This window comes from Micropterus dolomieu, linkage group LG14, assembly GCF_021292245.1.
Source record: "Micropterus dolomieu isolate WLL.071019.BEF.003 ecotype Adirondacks linkage group LG14, ASM2129224v1, whole genome shotgun sequence".
NCBI classification, from domain to species: domain Eukaryota; kingdom Metazoa; phylum Chordata; class Actinopteri; order Centrarchiformes; family Centrarchidae; genus Micropterus; species Micropterus dolomieu.
In genome coordinates, this window is record NC_060163.1 from 9247853 (window position 1) to 9270018 (window position 22166).

Here is a 22166-nt window from a genome sequence, read left to right on the forward strand (position 1 = left end):
GTTGTTCATTAAATTCTGATTATTCACTTAAAATTTTAATATCAGACTGTGCAAATGGAAATTTCAGAGCTGTACCATCAGGCTCCAGTGGCGCAATCGGTCAGCGCGCGGTACTTATAAGACAGTATCCTGCAGAGTGATGCCGAGGTTGTGAGTTCGAGCCTCACCTGGAGCAGAGAAGTTTAGCTTTCTCAACATTACAGATCTGTGATCAAGAAAAAATGACAGTTTATTGTTAGGATGCTAAAACGCTGCCAAGTAAAAAAAACACAAATGTGCCTTCGGCCCCATCCGCATTACTTTGTTTTTGTTTAAAAACGGGGTTTCAACGTGAGCGTCTGTGTCATTGTTTCTTAAGTCCTCAGTTTTTGCACGTCCACACTAAAACGCTCTCCGGAGTTTTAAACTCAAACTTCGTCGTTTTAGTCTGGATGGTAAGTACAAACGTAGCAAAAGGTCCGCGTTTTAAAAAGAAAACGCAGTAGTGTGGATGGGGCCCCAGTAACAGGTTTTCACAAAAGAGCAGATTAATGTACAAGTGTGGTCTGTACTGATGTTACAGGGTGAAAAAAACAATCTCTATGTGCTTGAAGAAAAAGCATAATTTACTTGATTTTGTCAGAATGTGAATTGCAGCTCTTCACAGAGGTCAAGGAATACTCAGTGCTATATTGTCTTTTTGTGTAAAATGATGGGTGAACAGAGAGCCTGTGTAAACTCTACACTCCTTCTTGCTTTGTGACAAGCACTAACCACAGTGTCCTCTGTGTATTAAGCTGTGGTGGAGGATGTCATACAGCTGCTTAAAGGTAGTCGTGGTGGCCAAGTGGTAAGGCGTTGGTCTCGTAAACTGTTTGATCCCCATCCATGACTTGATGAATTATGAGTTTTCTCCTTGATGAGATTTCATGTGTGTTGGCGCCTGAAGCTTGCTTGATACAATCTACCTACACATATTGAGCCTGTTGTTGTTTAGTCCCTCTGTAGTTTTTTATAGTCTTACATTATAGGTTTACTGTTAGTGATGGTTAGCATCAGTGGTATATTAAGTATATTTAGGTAAAGTTTTGAGGTTCTTGTGCTTTGCTTGACTGCTTCCATGTTATGCTATAGTACTACTACTTAAGTCAATTACAAATGCAGGAGTATTTTGACCTTGAGGTATTGCTAAAATCTTGATACTCATCGGGCGATGTGCTGTTAGTCCACTATGTCGATGGTGGTATAGTTTATGGTTCCTTTTATTCATAAAATTTGTGCTTTTATTTTGGTTTGGATTTGTCATCATTCACTGATAGGATAGGGCAAGCACTGTTCTAATGCCACAGAGTTGTTCATTAAATTCAGATTATTTACACAAAATTAATATCAGACTGTGGAAATGGAAATTTCAGATCAATGCCCTCCAGCTCCAGTGGTGCAATTGGTCAGCATGCAATACTTATGAGACAGTATCCTGCAGAGTGATGCCGAGGTTGTGAGTTCAAGCTTCACCTGGAGCAGTGAAGTTTAGCTTTTTCAGCATACAATCGGTGATCAGGCAACAAACAGAAATAAAAAATGACCCTGTGACTTGCTGTGTTTATTGTCAGGTAGCTAAAACGCCACCAAAGTAAAAAACAAAACAAAACACAAATTCGCTTCAGTAACAGGTATTCACAATGGAGCAGATTAACATACATAAGTGTGTTCTGTGCTGATGTAACACAGGTGAATATAAAAAAAAACAATCCATTTGTGATTGAAGGCTGTGGCAGAAACTCAGGTTTCCAGTGCGGTAATAAAATGGCAATACAGCCACCAAATATTGAAGTAAAAACATATTTTACATGATTTTGTCAGAATGTGAAATGCAGAAACAGCTGACACAAACTGTTACATGGCACAAAAAGACAGCTTGTGTGGTTGTGTGTCAATAAGGCACATTTAAGTCCCATTTCTTGGACATCCAGTAAATGGACAAAACTGTTTGGACATCAGTAAAAAAGTAAAAAGAGAAAATATCCATTGCAGCTGTCTCACACTGTACTTTTCCTTTTGGCCACTAAGGGGTGCAGTTTCGTCCATTTTACCAAAGAAGACAGATAAATAATTTGGCAGGAAACAACTGTCTTTGTAACTCTCCTCCAGTGTGACTGGATGATTAGCAGATTGATTAGCCCAGCTAGAGATCAATCACACATAAATCAGTTATTAGTCCTTTTCAGTCAGCTTTACATTGTTAACTTTGTTCCCATGCATTTGAATATTTTTAATCAAATGCCTGAAGGCTTTCATGCATAGCCTTTACTCATAATGGGTCTGTTTTACCTTCAAAAACAGTAAAACAAATGCATTCACATGACATCCTGAAATCCTGGTCATTATTCCAGGAGGAACGTTCTTGCTCAGTCACAAGTTGCACTGCAGCACCCTATGTAAAGTTCAACTTCATCAACATACAACATTTAGAAATGGCATGACCCCAGTTCACAAACAGTCCAGCTGACATTTCAAAGGCCAATGTTCAGAGGAGGTGAGCGTTCAGGTCATACTTCTCGCAGAACTTGTCTGTGATGGGGATGCAGGTAAGGTACTCGCACCAGTCACACTTCACAGGGTAGACATAGAAGAGGACGGCCAGGGCGGAGAACAGACCCAAGAAGACAAGCAGGAAGATGCAGATCTGGACCCGCTTCCGGTACATGTCAGAACGCCCAAAACTGAGGAGGAAAAACTCAAGTTATTCATTTCATAATGGGGTTAAAAGTCAAAGACATTCACAAAAAATGTGCTTCTCAGTAGATGATGATGGTGTTTCAAATCCTTAAAGCATAACTTCTGTATTTTTCAACATGGAACATGTTTTCCCAAGTTTTTGTGTCTATGTAACTAATTAGGACAAATTGGCCCAGTACTTAGTGAGCATGCTGTAGCAGCGAGACAGGGCTGACACATAATCCTTGCAGGCAATTGTGCCTTGTCAAAGTATGTTCACCAAAGTGTTTGCTTTTGCCACTGACAGGCTCTGATTGTTATCATCAGTGTCTGAAAAAAATATGGACAGGTTCAATACAGGGATAGACCTTTTTTGTTTAACCAGTAGCTCTTGTCAAAGCCAACAGACTCCCTTGACAAAAATAGTCATTTTACCTCTCTGGTCTACTGCTGCCTCGATCAGTTAGTTTATGTTATTGTGCAACTTTAGTGTTTTTTGCTCTTTAAAACACAAAAGTTACAAATTAACACAAACAAACTAACTGACAGAGTCAGTGGTAGACCAGCAACTCTTGTGTTCTGTAAAGTAAAATAACAGTTTTTATCAGTGGAGTCTGGTGGCTTTGACGAGAGAAATCTAGTGAGTGTTTCTGGTTAAACAAAAAGGATCTCACTCTTTATAAAAATATCTATCTCTGTAGGGATCCTTTCCACAGTGACACTTGAAACAACTATTTGAGCCTGCTCACAAGGATTACGTTGCAGCCCAGTTTTGCTGCTGCCGACTGCAGCACGCTCACTCAATCATATGAATAATTATTACATTTTTGCACTGATTACGCTACCATAGCAATTGAGAACTATGCAGAACTATGCAGATTTCACAATGTTTGTGTTTTTTTCCACGAAGAAAATATTCTGCCTGAGTATTATTGTTGATTAATTCTACAGTCCGTAAATTTGACTTAGTACTAGATAGCCCTGTATGAGTCTTAGCACTGAGCTTTTCTAAGGTCACCATAAATAAAGCGGGATTTTTTTGGAATATGCCCAGAGCTGAATAAGAATATCAATACTACCTTCTCTCATACTGTATATGTTCATAAAATATGAAGCAGCAGCCAGTCTACGGTTAGCTTAGTTAAGGATAAAGACTGGAGGCAGGAGGAAAAATAGCTAGCCAAAAGGGGGAAAGATAGCTTTAGAGGTGCTGGTAGACAGATTTTCTTTCCTTTGGACAGAGCCAGGCTAGCGGTTTCCCACTGTTTCCAGTCTAAATGCTAAGCTAAGCTAACTGGGTGCTGGTTTTAGCTACATATTTGGTGTACAGATATAAGAGTGGCATCGATCTTCTGTAAAAAGAAAGCGAATGCACGTGTCCCCCCAGAATTTAAAGTATTCCTTTATCTCTAGTTATACTTGTGTACTGTTTAGCTACAGCGCATGAATCACATAGGCTAATTATGTAACACAGATGGGGCAGATATATTTTTTCTGTCTCTCGGCACACCCAAGAATGACAAACATCCCTATCTTGAGCCAACCTGATATATGGCAGGAAGGCGAAGGACAGGAAGAATCCCGACACAAAACCGCAGATGTGGGCAAAGTTATCGATCCAAGGAAGCAAACCGAAGGAGAAAAAGAAGACTGAGATGGCCAGCAGCTTGGCGAAGGCCCGCCATGGTCGCTCCAGGATCTGCCAGCTCTGAAACAGCTCCACAAACAGACAGGCCAGGATGCCGAACTGGCTGCCTGCAGGACCCACCTGAGATGAAAAAGGGGAAATGGGTTGTTGACAAAGAGGTTTAAGTCGTGTACTATACAACACATACAGGGTTCAAGTCGTTCAAGTACCTCTGCCCTGTAGGGCAAGAAGATGGCTGAGGCCAAGTTGCCTGTGACGCCGCTTAGCATGTAGATGATGGAGATTCTCAGCCAGCCAGCCAGCTTCTCTATGTCCCTCAACAAGGTCATCTGGAAAAGCACTGATACCAGACAGTGCAGGATCCTAGACACACACAAGACAGCTATTTTTAACATGACCCAAATCCACCTTTTACCTTACAATGTACCGTTTTCACTGATTTGATTTAGGCAGAGAAGCTGCTCTGTTAGTAATAAAACATCTCTAAATACTGAGGTCTATTGTGAGATGGACAAAAACAAGAAGAGACTTAAGTCACCCAGCATGAAGAAAGAGAGACAGCCAGAGTCGGGAGAACTGGTCTGGAATCTCTGGGTTGAGGAAAGGCAGCAAACCACACACGTCGTCCATGCACGCCACCTGGAAGCGAGAGAGAGAGAAAGTCAGGGGACAATAACAGCCAGGACTGACAGTGCCATCAGGCAGCCTGAAGATCCACTGCCACCCTGTGGAGGAAAATCAAAGTGTTGAATTCAGTCCAAAGTCCTTTCAATTCACAGCTGACTCCAGGCTCCAGTGGCGCAATCGGTTAGCGCGCGGTACTTATAAGACAGTGACCTGCAGAGCAATGCCGAGGTTGTGAGTTCGAGCCTCACCTGGAGCACAGGAATTTTAAGTTCAAATGTCTGTATGCATCACAGATACCCTAACCCTTTGTAAGTTATAATTGTATTCACATTGATTTGAGGCAAAGAAAAGGAAAAAGGTTATAAACACAGAAATGTTTGTCCTACCTGTGAGCAGAGAGTAGCTTCCTCATGGAAGTAGCCGTGCATAAAATCACAGTACTCTCTTGAAGTGATTTCACATCTACAACAATTAACACATCATTCTCAACAGTGACTAATATTTCATTATTTTTTTAAATGACATAAACACATTCAGTTTCAGTAAACGTGATGAAATGCATTTTTACCCTGGTTATATAAAAACAGACCCCATGTAACATTCTTCTGATAACAATTAATAATAAAAAAAGGTCTTACATAAGGTCTGTGTTAAAGAGCTGCTCACCCTGACAGAATTTCACTGGTTCTGGTTTTAGCATAATTTCACTGCCCTGTGATTGTAGATTTTGTTTGATAGGCTATTGTGTGCTGACATTAAAAAACGGGTGTTAAAAACGCCAAAATATTTTACAGCGTGAAAGTTAACAATGTCACATGTGCAGCAGCTTTAATACTAACTTATTGGTAATAGCCCTAGAAAATCTATACCAACTAAGCCTTAGTCGTTATAAGTTTGGCAAGTCAAACCATTTCCCAGACTCCTGTGGCGTTCAGTGACATTGATCCTTACCGTCCCTTGGTCCCGATGCAGCAGGGCCGGCCTGTGATGGTGCAGTCTATGTGGGGGAGGTTGGTGTGATTCCCAGAGTTGTATCTTGTACAAACCTACAGATCATAACCAGAGGAAATGTTTAATTTAAACATTAAATTTAGCTATCTAGCCATTATGTGTAGAAGAAAGTGCTGCATTCGGACCTCAGTCTGATAAACTGGGAGTAGACTTTTACTTACTTTTACTTTTATAATGGCTAACAAGGATTGTGAGATTGAGCATCACCTCAAGTAATGACCCTGAACACTGCTAAATGTAATAATACAAACATTATCATAACATTCTCCTTTGTAGCCAGCTTTTACAAAGATTCCCGTTACGGCCTCTTGCCCATTCACAAAACTGCAGTTGTTGTTGAATTTTCACATTAATGTTAAAATTCAACAACATCAACATATGTAGTATGTTGACTATACCAAACAGTTGAGCACTCTGACCCATCCCTCTCAGTCAGCCTTTTATTATATACATTCATGTATCTTCTCCTAAATTCTCCAGTATTGCCTCTGTACACTGGCAGATATTTGCAGTATCTAATAGTTTATATATAATTTAATACCATCAACTAAATGCTTAAACTGTTAACATGTAACAGTACTTACTGGCCACTTGGTAATGTCATCAGGCCACTCATGAGGTGAAACTGATGCTGGCTCCTGACAAATCCTGCAAGATCAAAATTAACAGTGATCATTCCCGTCTTTTATCAGAGCGTCTGTTAAGTATTTACATGACGGAATGCTGCTCTAACTGTATGTCATTAAAACACAAGGATAACAATCATACAGAGAGCATTTTTATGTTACCTTGGGTCCTGATGGCAGACTGAACCATGTTGGCGTAGTTTGCCATTCAGGTCGGGAGCACTGGGGTGCTGAGGCCACTTCACCCACACTGCCAGGGTACTCTGCAAGTAACAGACAGGAGGGGAAGAAATCATTGTTAACATTATTCTGTTATTCTGTACTCATTTTGTTTGCTGCAACTAAATAGTGCAACAAAAGCTGCCTAAAGGTACTCAATTTAACATCTATTTATCTATATCTATCATCTATCTATTTCTATCTCTATAAATCTACAGTAGTAGTAGTAGTGTTTCAGTAGGGTTTCACTGACTGAACACTCCTCTTGTAAAGTCTGCAGGCAGCCGGAGCGATCGTTCCTCACACAGCAGCCTGACTCTCTCTCTCTCGCTCTCTTCTCTTGGATCAGTTTGTGGATCTCTTGGTCTTGACGCATGCATGGGGAAAACTTGGCTCCCAGGTGAATCAGCGCCTCCTGCAGGACAGCGGGGGATGACATCAAAGCTTAGGTCATGGATCTGGACCGGTGGTTCGCAAATATGATATCTTGAGATAACCATTATCAGGTGCAGAGGCAATATAATAATAATAATAATAATAATAATAATAATAATAATAATAATATTAATAATAATAATATGATTTTAAAGTGGATCTAGTTATATATACGAACAATTATTCAGCAGCACCTTTAGCTAACTATTGAAACTGTTTATCCTACTTTTGGCTCGCTATTTTGTTCAACCATTTAACATTTTTTGCTATTGTTAATTATTTTAACCATTTATAGATCAGTTTTTATTACTTTTACAATTAATTACTTTTAGTTGTCCATTTCAACTATGGAATCAATTACTTAAAGCTATCTAATTTTAGCTATCTGTCAACAACCTGTTAACCATTTATCCATTACCTTTAGCTAGTTAATTTAACAATTTATCAGTTACTTTTAGCTAATTAGCTTAACCATGTATCCAATACTTTTAGTTAACTAATTTAACAATTTATTTATTACTTTAAGCTAACTTTTTAGACTTCTCTGCTTACTTTCTAACTAGTTTCCATGCAGTCCTGTTTGTGAATCACAGATCTAGGCAACTACAGTTTAACACACTGGAGCTTTAAAGCACATTCATTGTGATGATGGTAAATAGAAGATGGAAAATACTTACTGAGCTTGGACCCCACCAGAAGTTTTGTTGTTGCACAAACTTAACATTTTCATAAACTCCCTTATTCCGCAACACCTCAAAAAAAGAAAAGAAAGAAATATTGTTACTAATATTGCTCAGTCATACATTTTTCAGTGGAAATTCAACACAAACTCAGCAACAATATACCAATCTAATCAAAATAAACGCTATAAAACACTTACAGAGTCGACAGTTTCATGTTGTGAAAAGCCCATAGGGGCAGTGCCGTAGATGCTAACAGCCAGAATGGTGATGAGCAAATGGACAAATGTGATCCAGTAGGTAAAAAAAGGTCTAGGGAGGACCGAAAGGACAAGTTCAGGCTCCATTTGCTGGGACACCGGCAGAAACATTTAACATTTCTGTTCAATTTCAGATCAGAGGACAGTCATCCTCCAAGGAAAATATAATCAGCTGTCTTACCTGTGATTGTCCATGTCCTCAATCTGCCTTTTGACAAAGCTGTCAATGCGCTTGCGGTACGTCCGGTTTGTGAGACGACCAACCATGCCGAGCCCGTAGGGCCTCTTTTCTCTGGCAAACAGCTTCTTAACAGGAACCACGATCCTTTGTCCCCGCTGCTGTCGGTTGACACTCACCACTTCCTGTTTCAGACGCACCTTAGGTTGGACCAGACAGCCATCTTTTGCTTTCCGCCATCCTCGCTCTAAGGGCCTTGATTGAGAAAGAGGAAAGTGGAAAAAGGCATTGTAAATGAATGTGTCAGGTGGAGAATGTTTCAGTCAGGGCATGATGATAGAAATACAGTACTCCCATGAGAGGTTGATGTGTGCGTAAAAATAATACTGTGAAAAAATATACAGCATGAGGTGAGTCCTCTCCAGTTCGTTCTTATCCAGCGCACTTCCTGTGAGCTCGCTCTCGTCCAGCTGTTTGAAGGCAGCCTCCGATTGTGTCTCAAAAACTTCGTCAGCATAAGTGGACAATTCATCCTGCAGGCCGTCCTACAGATATGAAAACTATATAAGTAGGAAGTCAAAGCTGAACATCCCTGAAAGAGGAGCCAAGAGGTCCTGACACAGTATAAAAATACGGCAGTGTATGCTCAGACCATCAACACATCAATTGACTGGATCTGTTTTGATCAGCTTGTTTACTTCTCTTTGCCCAGTCCAAGAAAATACCTGTCTTCCATACAAAAACATTTTGTGTGACTGCAGGCTGTAGGACATAAAAAATGACTGCTCAATGAGTTCTTTAAACAAAGGTAGAGTCTACTACTCACTCTGGTAAAGAAAGAAGTGTCTAATTCATCTGGGAAGTCCACAGTGTCGTCTTCAAAGAAACTAGGAGGTAAGAAACTCCGTCTGCGACATCGCCCAGTGGTGCTGTCTGCTAACGTCCGGCCCTAACAAACAGAATCCCGCACACAAACATCATCATTATTATCATCCACGGCCATATAAGACTGAGGTGCAATTATGCCTGATGGTTTATCAGGGGGAATCCCTGACTGTGCTTGTACTTTCTAAATGATTGTGTCTGATTATGAAGCAGCAGTGATCTCTGTGTCAGTGGATTAGCTCTGCACTTTTCGACTTTTCTGACCACAATCCAGCAGATAGCTGAGCATTCGCTGGGTATTATCATAGAACATATAAATGCTAGAATGAATGTAGTGAAACTCCCCAACACACACTAGCAGATACGCTCACTGAGCATTCATTCATCCCCTTTATATATGCAAGTCTGCAGCAAGTGGGCCACCTAGAAAGTAATCTGCGCTCTAGTGTAAGATATTTCACCGATGTCACGAGTCATCGATAACGCTTCATCACTTCCCAAGAAACTCAACAAACGTAACCTATTGACCTCAGGTGAAGATACCAACGATGGTCGTTCAGTCTTGGCCACAGGTAGTCTTAACGACTGTAACGACTGTCGTCACAGCAACAAGGAACACTAACGAACCAGCGGTATCGATGACCCGGGCCAACGACCCCACTGAGGTTAAATAGCTGAGTTTCCCTGCCAGTCAGTCAGAACTGAAGAAGTCCTTTGGATGAGGGACGAAACGTCTTCCAGTATCTTCAACCAAGTCCAGTTGCCCTTGATTTTTAACCTTCGTTGGATAACTATGACCTGGATGACTGAGAATCTTCATAGTATGTAATGATGTGATGTAATTTTGCTGCCTATCTTGGCCAGGTCTCCCTTGCAAAAGAGATTTTTAATCTCAATGGGTTTTTTTCCTGGTTAAATAAAGGATAAATAAAATAAAAATAAAACATGTTCACACACACGAATACACAGACAGAGGTGAACTCACAAATAAAACCCATCCATTCATATGAGACAGGGACTCATCAAAATATAATGGATGTGGTTTTTCTAGGAATCACTTCACAAAAACATAAAATAATGGAGATTCAAGCGTGTGCATGTGGATGAAACTCAGTGTTTCTAAATGTGTAAATTACAGACTGATTATACTCCCGGTCTTTAAATTATTATTTTTTTAAATGTCATAAAAATGCAAAGCGTACATATATGCGAGCTCAAAATCAAACCTGTTTTAGACTGAAGAGAGTGATCTACTGCTGTTTGCCCATAATGGATTACAAATGCATTTGTACTTCAACCATTCAGTAGTATAAGTGAGGAACAGTTATAGCTGGTCCTAATGTGCATTCGCAGTATGCAGAAAAGACAAGTACTTTCACATTCAGAGCAACAGGGCTGTAGCTCTGAAAGTGAGAGCTATGAAGCTAAAAAAGGAAGATCAAGAGTTTGAAGCACGGGGTTTAGCCAAGCACAGAAAATTTGGTGATTGAACATTTAAAAAAAATCTACTATATAAACAAAAAATAAACAAACACCTTCATTAGTGCTGCTGCAGCCTTTAGACTCATGACTGCCACAGACTCCCGTTTGCGTCGCCGTGGCAGTCGGTTGAGGGCGGAGCGGGAGCTGGAAAAGGAGCAGAGGGAGGCGGTGCCGGGCGTGATCGGAGTTTGCGGGACACTGAAGCCGTCTACCTCTTCCACCATGCGGAAGGCACGACCCCGGGCCAGGGGGTCAACAATCTGCACACACACATACACACCCAGTACGTATGTGTTGGTTCATCGTAGCTATTTTTTTTTCATACTCAATTGTCAAGCGACATACAACAGTAAACACACAACGACACAGTAGTGAACAGCAGGAATAGACACATCTAAACTAGGGTTAGATTGATGTACCAGGAAAGATTTTTTTAAAGACAAAAGTGATTAGGCAGTAGGTTTTAGTGATAAAGAATTGATTAGAAATTTATGTAAATTCAGATGTAGTCATAAACATTATTGTTAATTGGCGATCTTGTGCTTCACAATAGCAGAATAGATTTGTCCATTTTACAGATTACATCATCACTCAGTGCTGCTTGAAACAACAATCCAAAGGCTTCATTTGAAATGATTATCTTATAAAATTCTCATATCATAGGTAGCATAACCCAAACAGCTATGATAAAATATTATAAAAAGTCAGAAAATGCTAACTCAAAAATAAAAAAAATTACACATTACATTACACATACATTAGACACATTCTTGGGCTACTAGCTAGCCTATGCTAGCATACTATGAAGTAAAAAAGCTTTCATAAGCTTATTTGTTGGTATGTATAAGCATTTCAAATGTAACAGTGTTAGCCTGCTTGCCACATTATAAAAAAGTTTGCTTTTGGGAAACAATTTGTGGAAGCTGTAACCATAAATACATTGCTGTTAAATTATTATAATACAGACAGTACTATGTATTGACCCAATTGTTATTAATACTAACAGTGCTACAGTAGTTGTAAGAGTTGTAGTAGCATTTTTGTAGTAGAGTTTCATGCAATAGATTTGCTTTAAAAAAAAGCCATCAATTGAACCCTAGGCAAGATGACAAAGCAAAGAAGTAAAGCAAGTGCCGGAAATCTAATGTGAAATAAAGAATGAGAGTGAAAGAGTGAGGAAGAAAATGTGATGGAGAGATGGTGAACAATTGTCCCATCTCTTCCTCCATTCCTCTATGGTGCCCCAGGCGCCAGCATACCCTCTGCATGCCATAGTGGTGGTGACTGGGGTGGTGGGGAGGGAGGTAGAGGGGAGGAGGGGTCTCAGTGCTGGCCAGGGAGAGATTGTCCTGGCTGTGTAGCTCCATCTCCCTCATCACCTGCGCCTTTAGACCCCCGTACAGATGGCTGCAGTGCTGCAGGCTCTTCCTCCTCCATCGCTGGGTGCTGTCGGTGTCTTTGCTCACCCCAAACCAGTCAGCTGTGCCCCTGGGGAAAGAACGCACGAGTTAGAAGTGGTAGGCTACATGAGAAATTAGAAATGTCCCCAGCAGAAAGGAATCAAGTGGTACTCTGGCAATTGTACTGAAAATAAAGAGATTTGTAATTTTGCATCAGAATTTTTAATTTGTGTACAAGAATAAGAGTCGGCAGTCATGCTAATGTCAGCATGCTCATATGCTTACAATGGTGGTGTAATGTTCAGTACCTTAGTTCAATTTGTTAGCATGCTAATATTTTCTAATTAGCGCTACACACAAAACACCTGAGGCTAATGGGAATGCCAGTAGATCGGTACGTACTTCTTAATTTCTGTCTCTTGCACAATTTATTATATAAAGAATAAAACATTCTAAGTAGTTTATTATTCTAAGGCAACAACAATGCTTCTTCTGTGACAACTTATATAAAGAATAAAAATTTATAAGTAGTTTATTGTTCTAAGGCAACAACAATGCTTCTTCTGTGACAACTTATATAAAGAATAAAAATTTATAAGTAGTTTATTGTTCTAAGGCAACAACAATGCTTCTTCTCAAAATACATGTAGGTTTTTCTGCATGTCATGGCAATGGGCTGAGTCAAAGTTTCATGTTAGCTATCAAGAAAATGAAATAATAACAATGCTGCCCGTTAATTAGTCTCTTTAATTTAATTTTATTTGTATATAATCTGCTTTAGCCTTCAGAAAATCCTAAATATTCCTTGGCAGATTGAGCTGTACATCCCTCCTGATCAGCAGAACAATATGCTGATTAGTTGATTGATTGCATCTGGTTGTTGGGGATTTAGTTGACTCGTTAATTGGTTCATTTGTTGATTGCTTCCTTGTCTATGCTGATTAAAAGAACCATACATGTAAAAAAGACAGAGCATCTGGTTTTGCAGTCTTTAAATGTGGAGCCTTACTTTGTTTGATAACTTGAATGTTCAACAGAAAGCCAAAATGCAAAGTTTAATATAGTTAATAAAAAATTATTTAAAAATGCAACAAGACAGAAACTTCAGTCAGAAAAAGACAGACTGCCTGGGGCATGTAGGGTGAATGGAAACAGATGAAATATCTTTGGCTGCAACACAAAGAAAATCTAGCAAATTAGATTTATTTCAATAGCACAAATCAGCTTAAACTATTCTGGATCAAGGTTAAGTGATTAGATAGTGAATGATAAAATAGGCCAATGGGCTAGCATCTGTACAGCTGCAATACACTGTGAGCACTATGTTCAGGCTGCAGCAGGTCAATTTATTCAATGAATCTTGTGCAACATGTCAACATATAAGACTTAGAAATCCTCTTAAATTCAGCTCCTTTCTAGTATTTTTCTCTCTCCTCTCTCTTTCACCTTCTATGTGTGTTTGATTGCACGGCCACTGCTCAGCAGAGAGATGCTAAATAAAAAAACACTGTCTTGATCCTTGCATGACTCATTGCCCTCTGTTCAATCAGCAGTAAAGAAGCAGATGTTGCCTGATAGTCCTGCAGTTGATTACCTGACTTGGCTGCGTGTGTTTCTCGTTTAAACTCAAAAAAGTGTGCATTTAGTGTGTGCATCCAGGTCAGGTCCCTGTTTCCATGAAACAGTGCCTGCATGCCAGGCTGTGTGTTTAGGACCACACTGGGGGGAACTGTTTGGAGAGCAGAACACTCAGTAATAAACATTCAAGCCTCATCATCAAGAAAGACGCCAGCTGGGGGAGCCTTTTAAGGCTGCGCAGGGGCAGGGAGGGGGTGGCGTGGCCGTGATTGTTGTCCCTCCAGAGAGGAATGTCTCAGAAAGAAGACAGGTTTGGGAAAGCAGAGAGAGACAGGAGTCAGACTGGGCCTCTCTGAGCCGGAGATGTAAACAGAGACAGTGGGAAGGACAAGGAGAGGGGGTCAGAATATGAAAATAACTGAATGATTACTCTTTATAGTTAAGTAACTGAAAACTTAACTGTAAACAAATAACATTAAGATTAACATTACATCCGCTGTAGATGGTAAAATATGATGCAAACACTCCCCCACATTGTGAATCAAGCTCCTTTATTAAGATAGATGGCATTTGTCTGTGTTTGTTTACATAAGCGGGTATTTGTCTGTGTGCACACATGCGCCAACAAGCATGCAGATCCTTCTCACCACATGAATACGTTTTCGTATCCTCAAGGTAAGGCTGGGACACACGAAGCAGCAACGTACTGTGCCGTAATTATAGGCTTAGACCTTATATACAGTCTATGGCTTAGACAAGCATTTATTTCATCTGGGAGAAAAGGCCAAGGGACAAAGCTTAGTACAATACAAACAAATAATGTGACTGAGCATAAAGCAAAGAGAACTGAACATTGATAATCGATATTGAGTGTTTTGTCTGGATAAAACCACCAACGAGAGGGTTTCAGTGTTACTTCACTGAAGAGAAGAGTAATTAAGCTCAATAAAAGCCTGTAAGGACATTCTCAACTTTTCTTTTACTCTCACTGCTGTTTTGTAAGAGGATTATTCATTTAAGGACAAACATGTCATGTCACTGAATAGTCTTTTTTGGCAAATAATTATCCAAATTAAAAATCTAAATTCTTATGGCAAATGTCCACAAACGGGGACTTCAGACACGGCCTGCATCAATTAAATAAAACACAGTAATGCACTTTAAGACAGTGGTGGAATGAAACTAACTACATTTAAGTACTATACAAAAATTTGATGCATTCTAATTACTCCAACCAAATTCAGAGGCAATTAATGTACTTTTTACTCCACTTAATTCATCTAACAGATATAGTTCCTGACCATGTACACAGGATAAGCGGTTTACACTTACAGACAAAGGATTAAATGCCCAAAACACAAATTTTTATTGATTACACTATCTAACAATATACAAAGTAGCTAAAATTAGCTCAACCTTGAATTAAAAATAAGATAATATACAATATAACAATGACAATGCGCAGTCAGTGTACCTTCACTTGGGTAACATTTTAAATGCAGGACTTTTATTTTTAGAGTATTTCTGTGGTTTTGCTACTTCTACTTAATAGGATAGTTTGACATCTTGGAAAATACACTCGTGTCACTCGTGCAGAGAGTTAAATGAGAAAACTGATAGCACTCTTGGCCAGACAGTTAGCTTAGCGTAGCACAAAGACTGAGAACAGCCGGCTCTACCAGCTTTTTATACTTTTTGTATTGATAAAACAAATAGTTGTTGCATTTCAGTAGTGAGTTTTACAGGTGATGCAAGACAGATTTCTTTTGATTGGACAAAGCCAAGCGAAAAGTTTCCCCTCTTTTCCAGTCTTTATCTAAGATGAGATAAGATAATTTATACAACTGCTGGTGGTAGCTTTATATTTATTGTACTAATATGAGTCTCATCTAAATCTTGGTAAGCAAGCAAATAAGCAAAAATGTGAAACTATTCATTTATAGCTACATTTACATGTAGATGTTTGCAATCATACAAGGTTCAATAAAACCCAAAAGAAAATATGAGCTGCCAGTCTCAGCTAAATCTTATATTTAATTTTCAGAAAATCTCAATCCCTCCACAATGAAGTACATCAACAATGGCTATGTTCAGCATTTCCACCCACTGGTGTTCCTCAAGTTGACTCAGATCAACACATTTGTTCAGTATCTGCCCCAATGGGCACAAAAACACAGCACACTCACCTGTCCAGAGAGCTCCAGGAGGGCTTCAGTGTCTGGGTCATACCTGAGCCAGGCAGGGACTGTGGACTGCATCACTAACATACTGTCCTCACCTACCCCCTGACCATTACTAAACCCTGATCCGCTGAATTCAGACTGATCCTCCGTAGATCACACATACAGTGTTCCATAAGGGGATTTCCTAATATCCAGGCCAGCAGTACCTTGTAACACTCCCTGTTACGCAAAGCGAGGATGATCACCACATGTCCAGACTCTGTGTAACATCACTGTCCTGCTCAGCCAGCGAGCTCCTGGTTAATCAAAGGTTAGAAGAAAAGCTGGCTAAAATGCTGGGAAAAGCTGATCTCCTCTGTCGGGCGGAAATGCAATCTCTACAACAAGCGCCCTCATGTAAAGAGATCCTTAGAGGTCTTCCACCAGCTGGGTTCGGTCAACGATGAGCGGGAAGATCTTAAAAATGTTCTGACCTTGTGTCACCAGCACACAACGCAGGTTTCCATATGACTGTGTGTGTGTATGTGAGAGAGTGTGTGAATGTGCTCACAAGCCTCCCAGCATCCCGCCTCCAGAGTTTGCGTAATAGGATGTGACCCACTGGGCAAAGAAGACAGCAGCTCTGGTCCTTGTCAAACTGAACACCCCCCCAGGGCCCCAGTGATCTCTATCAATAAGGTCCCTTCACTCTCTCTCTGTCTGGCTTTGCATGGAGTGTGTGTAAACACACTCCCTCTAACACACTCCAGCACGGCACAGGAAACATCATGAGATTAGGACATCATACACATTAGGAGGGAGGAGAGATGGAAGGAGCACACTGGGACATGCCTGAACATGACACACACACATACACAAACACAGGGGAGGTTTAACTTGATCCCCACTTTGTATGTGCAGCGATACATTCGTGTCAGCAGTTAAAATAAGTCCAATTGAGCGTGTGAACTTCTTTTCAAATACCTATCATTACGACCATCAGTGTGTGACTATGTGTGTAAGTATTATCCATGAAACTCTGGTAATGGCTCCTTAAAATGAAATGTGACTCATACAGAGCTTTTTTCCGTCGTCCCACGGATCAACAAACATCAGGGTGACCTCCCAGTTACCCCACAAGTCAGAAGTTTGCAGCAAATCACACACTGACATCCACTTTGTTTGAATAGTAAAGACATATCCTGTATTTATGCACTCTTTTGAGGAAGTTCCTCAGCTAACCTCCAACAATGCATGAACACTGACACACACAAACTTCTTCTCAATCCCATTAATTCTCTTGTAAACATCAAACACAATAATTCCACTTCTCCCTTACATACACATACCAGGCTGGTAGTAAACCTCGGCATGATAAAGTTAAGACGTTAAGACACTCCTTTGAAGCCAGAGTGTAAAGGTTTTGGTCTTGGCTCCGTGTTCAAACATTTACATTCAACTTAGCGCAGTGAGAGGGGCTGCTTTGATGTGGCCCACATGCTGTGTGAGGCACATAGATCAGTCTGTATGAGTAATTGTATTATTTTGTCTGCCTGAAACCATGTGGTCTTTTATGCCACCTGGACTGACGTTGATACGCTGTGTGTGTGTGTGTGTGTGTGTGTGTGTGTGTGTGAGCGAGCTTATGAGCAGCCGTCATGTGTCACAAAGAGACAACATTAGGCTTATAAGCCTATTGTGCAAAAGTGAGCCAATACACATATTAAGGAAGAAGCTGCATGTTTTTGGTGTATTCACTTTTACTCAACCTGCCTTGTGCACCATTAGTCTGTTTCTAAGTTGTATTGAATCCGGTCTTGAGAAGAAATTGGTCTTTCTTCTATGATGGATCTGAGGAGGGTTTTCATTTTCTGTGGGTTAGTTCCTAGGGACCCCACCTTTTCCCACATATAGACATTACTTGGGAGGGCCACCCATATTATAATTTAAAAGGGTCACCAAAGTTATGGGTATTAATGGGTATTAATCCATCAGCAGGTTAAAGAATCAGTGACAGGTTACGCCAAAAGCATTTTAAAAATTTAACCAATAGTTGCATTATTGGTCCATTAAAATCAACTCTTTCAAATACAAACTTCAGTACTGAAACAAGACACTTTCAAACTACAGTTGGCACCACCCTCCCTTCCTCCCTCCTCCACCTCTCCTGTACCTGATGATCTGTTTGGGTATAGATGAACGCCGTCGGGCCAGTATTTTGGGGATGCAGGACCGCCTTCGGAGGGTTGACACCCTCCTGGGACCCCTCTGGCCCTTTGGGGGAACTGTGTTGACACGCTCAAAGTGCACCCTTTTCTCACTTTACACACATTGCAGCACGTAGAGAAGAGGACAGGGAGGCAGTGGGGAGAATCAGATGGTAGATAAGGCAACATCAAAGGAAGGGGAGGACAGAAAGAAGAAAAAAGAGCAAGATTAATTTGTGTTAAATCAGGAAGGAGTCTGCAACTTCAATTAGGAGAAGAATTATTAGAATTAGAAAGAAAATGACATGCTGAAGGAAATTAGAAGCTGGAGAAAATCAGCGGAGAGGAAAGAAGAGAAAGAAGAATGTCTTACGAACGTGTCTAACCTCTTGATGGACTGTGTGAAGGAGGGCAATCTCTCCAGAGGAGGTCTGAGGTAGTTGTTGGAAGTTTCCAAGGCAGCGATGCAGGTCTGAGGGTTTTCCCCTGGCATGCTGACACTGCGCAGGCGTTTCACAGGCTGCAACACACACACACACACACACAAACAGATGATTCCCCTTCTGCTTTAGTAGAATGTGTATGAAAATGTAAAACAAGTAAAAGTATATCAGTGATCAGCTACAGGTTAAGCTTTGAACCGTCTTCCTCAGTGTATAGAATTTGCCGTCATCACGTAAATGTCATCACGTGAAATGAGTAACCTGCTGAAGAAGACTGTGAGATGTTGATGAAAGCTCTAGAAAAGGCTAGTAAGTGGACCATGGGTTAGGAGTTTCTAACGTTGAGAATGAACGTTCACACTCATAACATTTTTAGTTAAATCTTGCAGTTCCTGCAAAAACTACTACTAAACTACTTTTCTGAATACTGCTCTACTATCCTGAATTGTATTTGAGTTTTTACCTGGGTTAGTGTGGGCGTGTCGTCCGGCGTCAGCTGGATGATGGGGATGTCCAGTTTGAGCCATGGTGGCTTTTTCCTCTGCAGGCTGCTGCTCCTGCTGCCTGGCTCATCCATGCTCGCTACCTCCCCCTACGCCTGCCAGCTGGACAACACAAACAAAGGAAATGGGTTTGTAGGACAATGCGCACAGTCAACATACGTTCACAGACACATGACAGCAAGCAATAAATCCAACTGTCAAAAGCTTGAAGCCAAAAGCCAGCTTTGGTGTGTAATTCCATACACTGGACAGAATATACTCAACATCAACAGTAATAAATGTCTCTGCATGGTGTGGGCTCAGGCAGATCCAGTGTGGAGGCAAATGCCTTATAAACAAACTGTTTTATTCAAATATTTAAAGCTATTAGTCTGCCAGCGGCATCTTCTCCAAATAACCTGCATCACAAGGCAGAGTAATCCTCCAGTCCATTCAGCAGTGCACTGTGACCCCGGGGCTTTACTGTGTTTATTGTACACATTATAAATAATCCAATTGGTTGGGTCATATATATATATATGTATATATATATATACATATATATACATATGTGCCTGACTGATAAAACTAATATTTGATGCTCTGACATGACATCAGGAATGAAGCAGTGATTTCACATCAGGATTTGCTGCTGTGTGAGCCGATGGGCTGTGGTTTAAAAAAAAAGAATATGCCTTTAGTGTTTTGAACAACAGCTTGTTATCTGTTCAACAAACACAGCCACATTTTCACAATGTGGATAGTAAGGCAAATATACTTTAATTTAACATACAGTTCGGGTGGAATCAATGAGAGTCACAAGCACCACAAATGTCTTTTGGAGCTGTTCTGTCTGATTCATGCAGAGTAATCTCACAGACAAATCATTTTTACAGCTGTGCCACCTTCTCAGTCATGTCCACTTACTAGCCTTTTCCTGTGACTGACAGCCTAGGTTAAAACTTTCGTGCTCCAGGTGAGGCTCGAACTCACAACCTCGGCATCACTCTGCTGGCTACTGTCTTATAAGTACCGCGCGCTGACCGATTGCGCCACTGGAGCCTGTGCAAAGAGGGCAGTGGTGTAGTAGTGTTTTGGAAGGGCAGGAGTGCAGCTGTACTACAACACCACAAGATGGCGCTAGGATTGTCAGAGGTAAGGATCTCTTCCTAAGCTCAGACACACATATGCCTTCAGCAGATAGGGATGCTATCACTTGCTGTGCTTGCTGAGTGTAGCGGGCCACCTACTAACAGAGTCAGGCAGAGAGAACCTGAGAGATGGAAAAAACTGAGACACAAACAGAGGGAAAGCCACAGAACAGCAAGCCAAAGCTTCCACTCATTCTGCCATTCGCTGGTTAAATGGTTTATGGGTAAAGTTAGGCATTTGGAGGGTGAAAAGTGGTTTTCCTGCTTAACCGTTTCAGTGGAGGTTTTATGGGAGTAAACAAGACACCGCTCCATCTCTGCGAAAACCACTAAGCAGACCAGTAGCTTATGAGGCAGTTTGCAGTGGTACCTTGTAATATGAAGTGCCAACACAAACAATTACCATTTCCCATACCGTTTCCCATTTGCTTATGCATTTTATAGTTGCTGAGCTCGTCAGGTGAAGCACAAACTCAAAACCTCAGCACCTTTCTGCTGCTCTGTGTGTCACTTGTGCCACATAGTAACAATAGGACTTTATCATGCACCAAATAGCTCCTCACGAGCTGGAATTCCCCACCACAAAAAAATAAACAAATAAAGCCTCTTGGATGCAGTGTAGAGTGTCTCTCTCAGCTGCTATCATATTGGGTTTTCTATACTATAGTTTCCTCTTAATAGTAAGCAGATATACCCTGATACCAATATATCTACAGTAAGCTAATATCAGCCGATACACACAACAGGAAAAATAATGAACATGTTAAATTATATGTCTCTGAATAAGTCTACCTAGTGAAGGCCTGGTATTGAAGTGAATATAGTCCTTGATTGATAGTTTTATAGCACCTCTGCTCTCTATGATCTGCCTATATTTATTTCCCCGTGTTCACTTTACTAAAATGACGTTTAATGTGGAAAATTTGTCTGTGCTGCAGCTCAGTTAGTGTTTCTCAAGTCGGGTTTTAGCTTGAGCCAAGGGGAAGTCATCGAGCAGGAGTGGAGGGGCTATTGCTGCATAATAGGACATCTGCATTGGGCTCTGGTGAGACGTAATGAGCGACCACCAATGAGGAGCCCCTGTTGATCTCAGCTGTGAATCATTCAGTGAAATTACAGGCTGCCCTCTCCTGCCATAAAGCCATCAGCCGAACAATAATCTCTTCAATCATACATGGTGCTGGAGTCGAACCAGCTGAAAGATTTTCAACACCGGCAGCTGGAGGAATTCTACTCACCGGCACGGACTGGACGGGGTGTTCTTCCAAGCGTCGGCACACACAAACACAATCACTACACCAGTAAGGGAAAAATCCCCCTTTTGGATACTCACACTTGTCAAATAAAACCAGTTTCGTCTTTGCACTACATGGTATCATTCTCTCCTCATGCAAACTGTTTTGATAGTGATCTCCTACATTTCCCAGGAAGCTGTGCAGCCTACAGAACAGGTGTGAACTTGTGGCTCTGAGTAGAAGGTGGCGGTCCAGACAAATGAACTGTCATTACTCAGCTACAGAAGGGAGTAGTAGTGCAGCAAGTGCGCGAGCTGAGCATGTGTTTCCATGCTGTCCAACAAAGCTGTGAAACACATCACGGCTTGTTCTGTCACATACTGATCTGCTGAGGTTACTGCGGGTGTGGATGTTTGTATTTCTTTCTTCTACAGTGGATTCGACACAGTATGATTCCTTAATGTCAGTGCAAAATTGTGAATTTACTTAAGAAATTCAAACTAGATCATTGTTTTCTCAAGGCAGACAAAATCTGTTTAGCTTGCTGCCCTTCATCAGTTTCTATTTAACAGGTGTAATTCCCCACTACATAAATTATACAAGTTAACATACATTTTTTAATACAAAACATTTCTACTACTTTGTCTAGCATTAGAACATTTCTAGCTTTAGCCAAACCAGTTGCTGAAGTATCAAAAAAGACACATCAGCAACCAGGGTCGTCTCATTTTTAGCCACACTTCGCCGTAAGTGTGGCTAA

At 40.8% G+C, this 22166-nt stretch overlaps 1 protein-coding gene and 3 non-coding genes across 9 annotated transcripts in view; 2 read left to right on the plus strand and 2 right to left on the minus strand.

Moving 5' to 3' along the window:
- The first annotated feature begins 81 nt into the window (after positions 1 to 81).
- On the plus strand, positions 82 to 175 carry trnai-uau. Its single transcript has 2 exons — positions 82 to 119; positions 140 to 175. It is a non-coding gene; the product is annotated as a tRNA-Ile (tRNA).
- A 1386-nt stretch (positions 176 to 1561) lies between these two features.
- The window catches only part of rhbdf1b (rhomboid 5 homolog 1b (Drosophila)), a 41022-nt gene continuing 20417 nt past the window's right edge, over positions 1562 to 22166 (minus strand). The window contains exons 2-20 of one of the 6 annotated variants that reach the window (XM_046069583.1): positions 19002 to 19143; positions 18482 to 18615; positions 18062 to 18208; positions 12128 to 12236; positions 10802 to 11008; positions 9208 to 9330; positions 8784 to 8926; positions 8385 to 8636; positions 8144 to 8255; positions 7941 to 8015; positions 7082 to 7243; positions 6772 to 6872; positions 6568 to 6631; positions 5924 to 6018; positions 5359 to 5434; positions 4884 to 4984; positions 4555 to 4708; positions 4242 to 4465; positions 1562 to 2702 (exon numbers count right to left, since the gene is read on the minus strand). In XM_046069583.1, coding sequence (XP_045925539.1) covers positions 2507 to 2702; positions 4242 to 4465; positions 4555 to 4708; positions 4884 to 4984; positions 5359 to 5434; positions 5924 to 6018; positions 6568 to 6631; positions 6772 to 6872; positions 7082 to 7243; positions 7941 to 8015; positions 8144 to 8255; positions 8385 to 8636; positions 8784 to 8926; positions 9208 to 9330; positions 10802 to 11008; positions 12128 to 12236; positions 18062 to 18208; positions 18482 to 18615; positions 19002 to 19115 — 2589 coding nt within the window. In that variant the 5' untranslated portion in view covers positions 19116 to 19143 and the 3' untranslated portion in view covers positions 1562 to 2506. Of the gene's footprint in view, positions 2703 to 4241; positions 4466 to 4554; positions 4709 to 4883; positions 4985 to 5358; positions 5435 to 5923; positions 6019 to 6567; positions 6632 to 6771; positions 6873 to 7081; positions 7244 to 7940; positions 8016 to 8143; positions 8256 to 8384; positions 8637 to 8783; positions 8927 to 9207; positions 9331 to 10801; positions 11009 to 12007; positions 12237 to 15912; positions 16344 to 18061; positions 18209 to 18481; positions 18616 to 19001; positions 19144 to 22166 lie in introns of those variants that run through there. The other 5 variants (XM_046069582.1, XM_046069584.1, XM_046069585.1 and 2 more) reach the window with 5 other exon arrangements.
- trnai-uau lies at positions 5135 to 5228 on the plus strand. The gene is made up of 2 exons: positions 5135 to 5172; positions 5193 to 5228. It is a non-coding gene; the product is annotated as a tRNA-Ile (tRNA).
- trnai-uau lies at positions 19989 to 20082 on the minus strand. The gene is made up of 2 exons: positions 20045 to 20082; positions 19989 to 20024 (listed from the first exon to the last, which is right to left on the minus strand). It is a non-coding gene; the product is annotated as a tRNA-Ile (tRNA).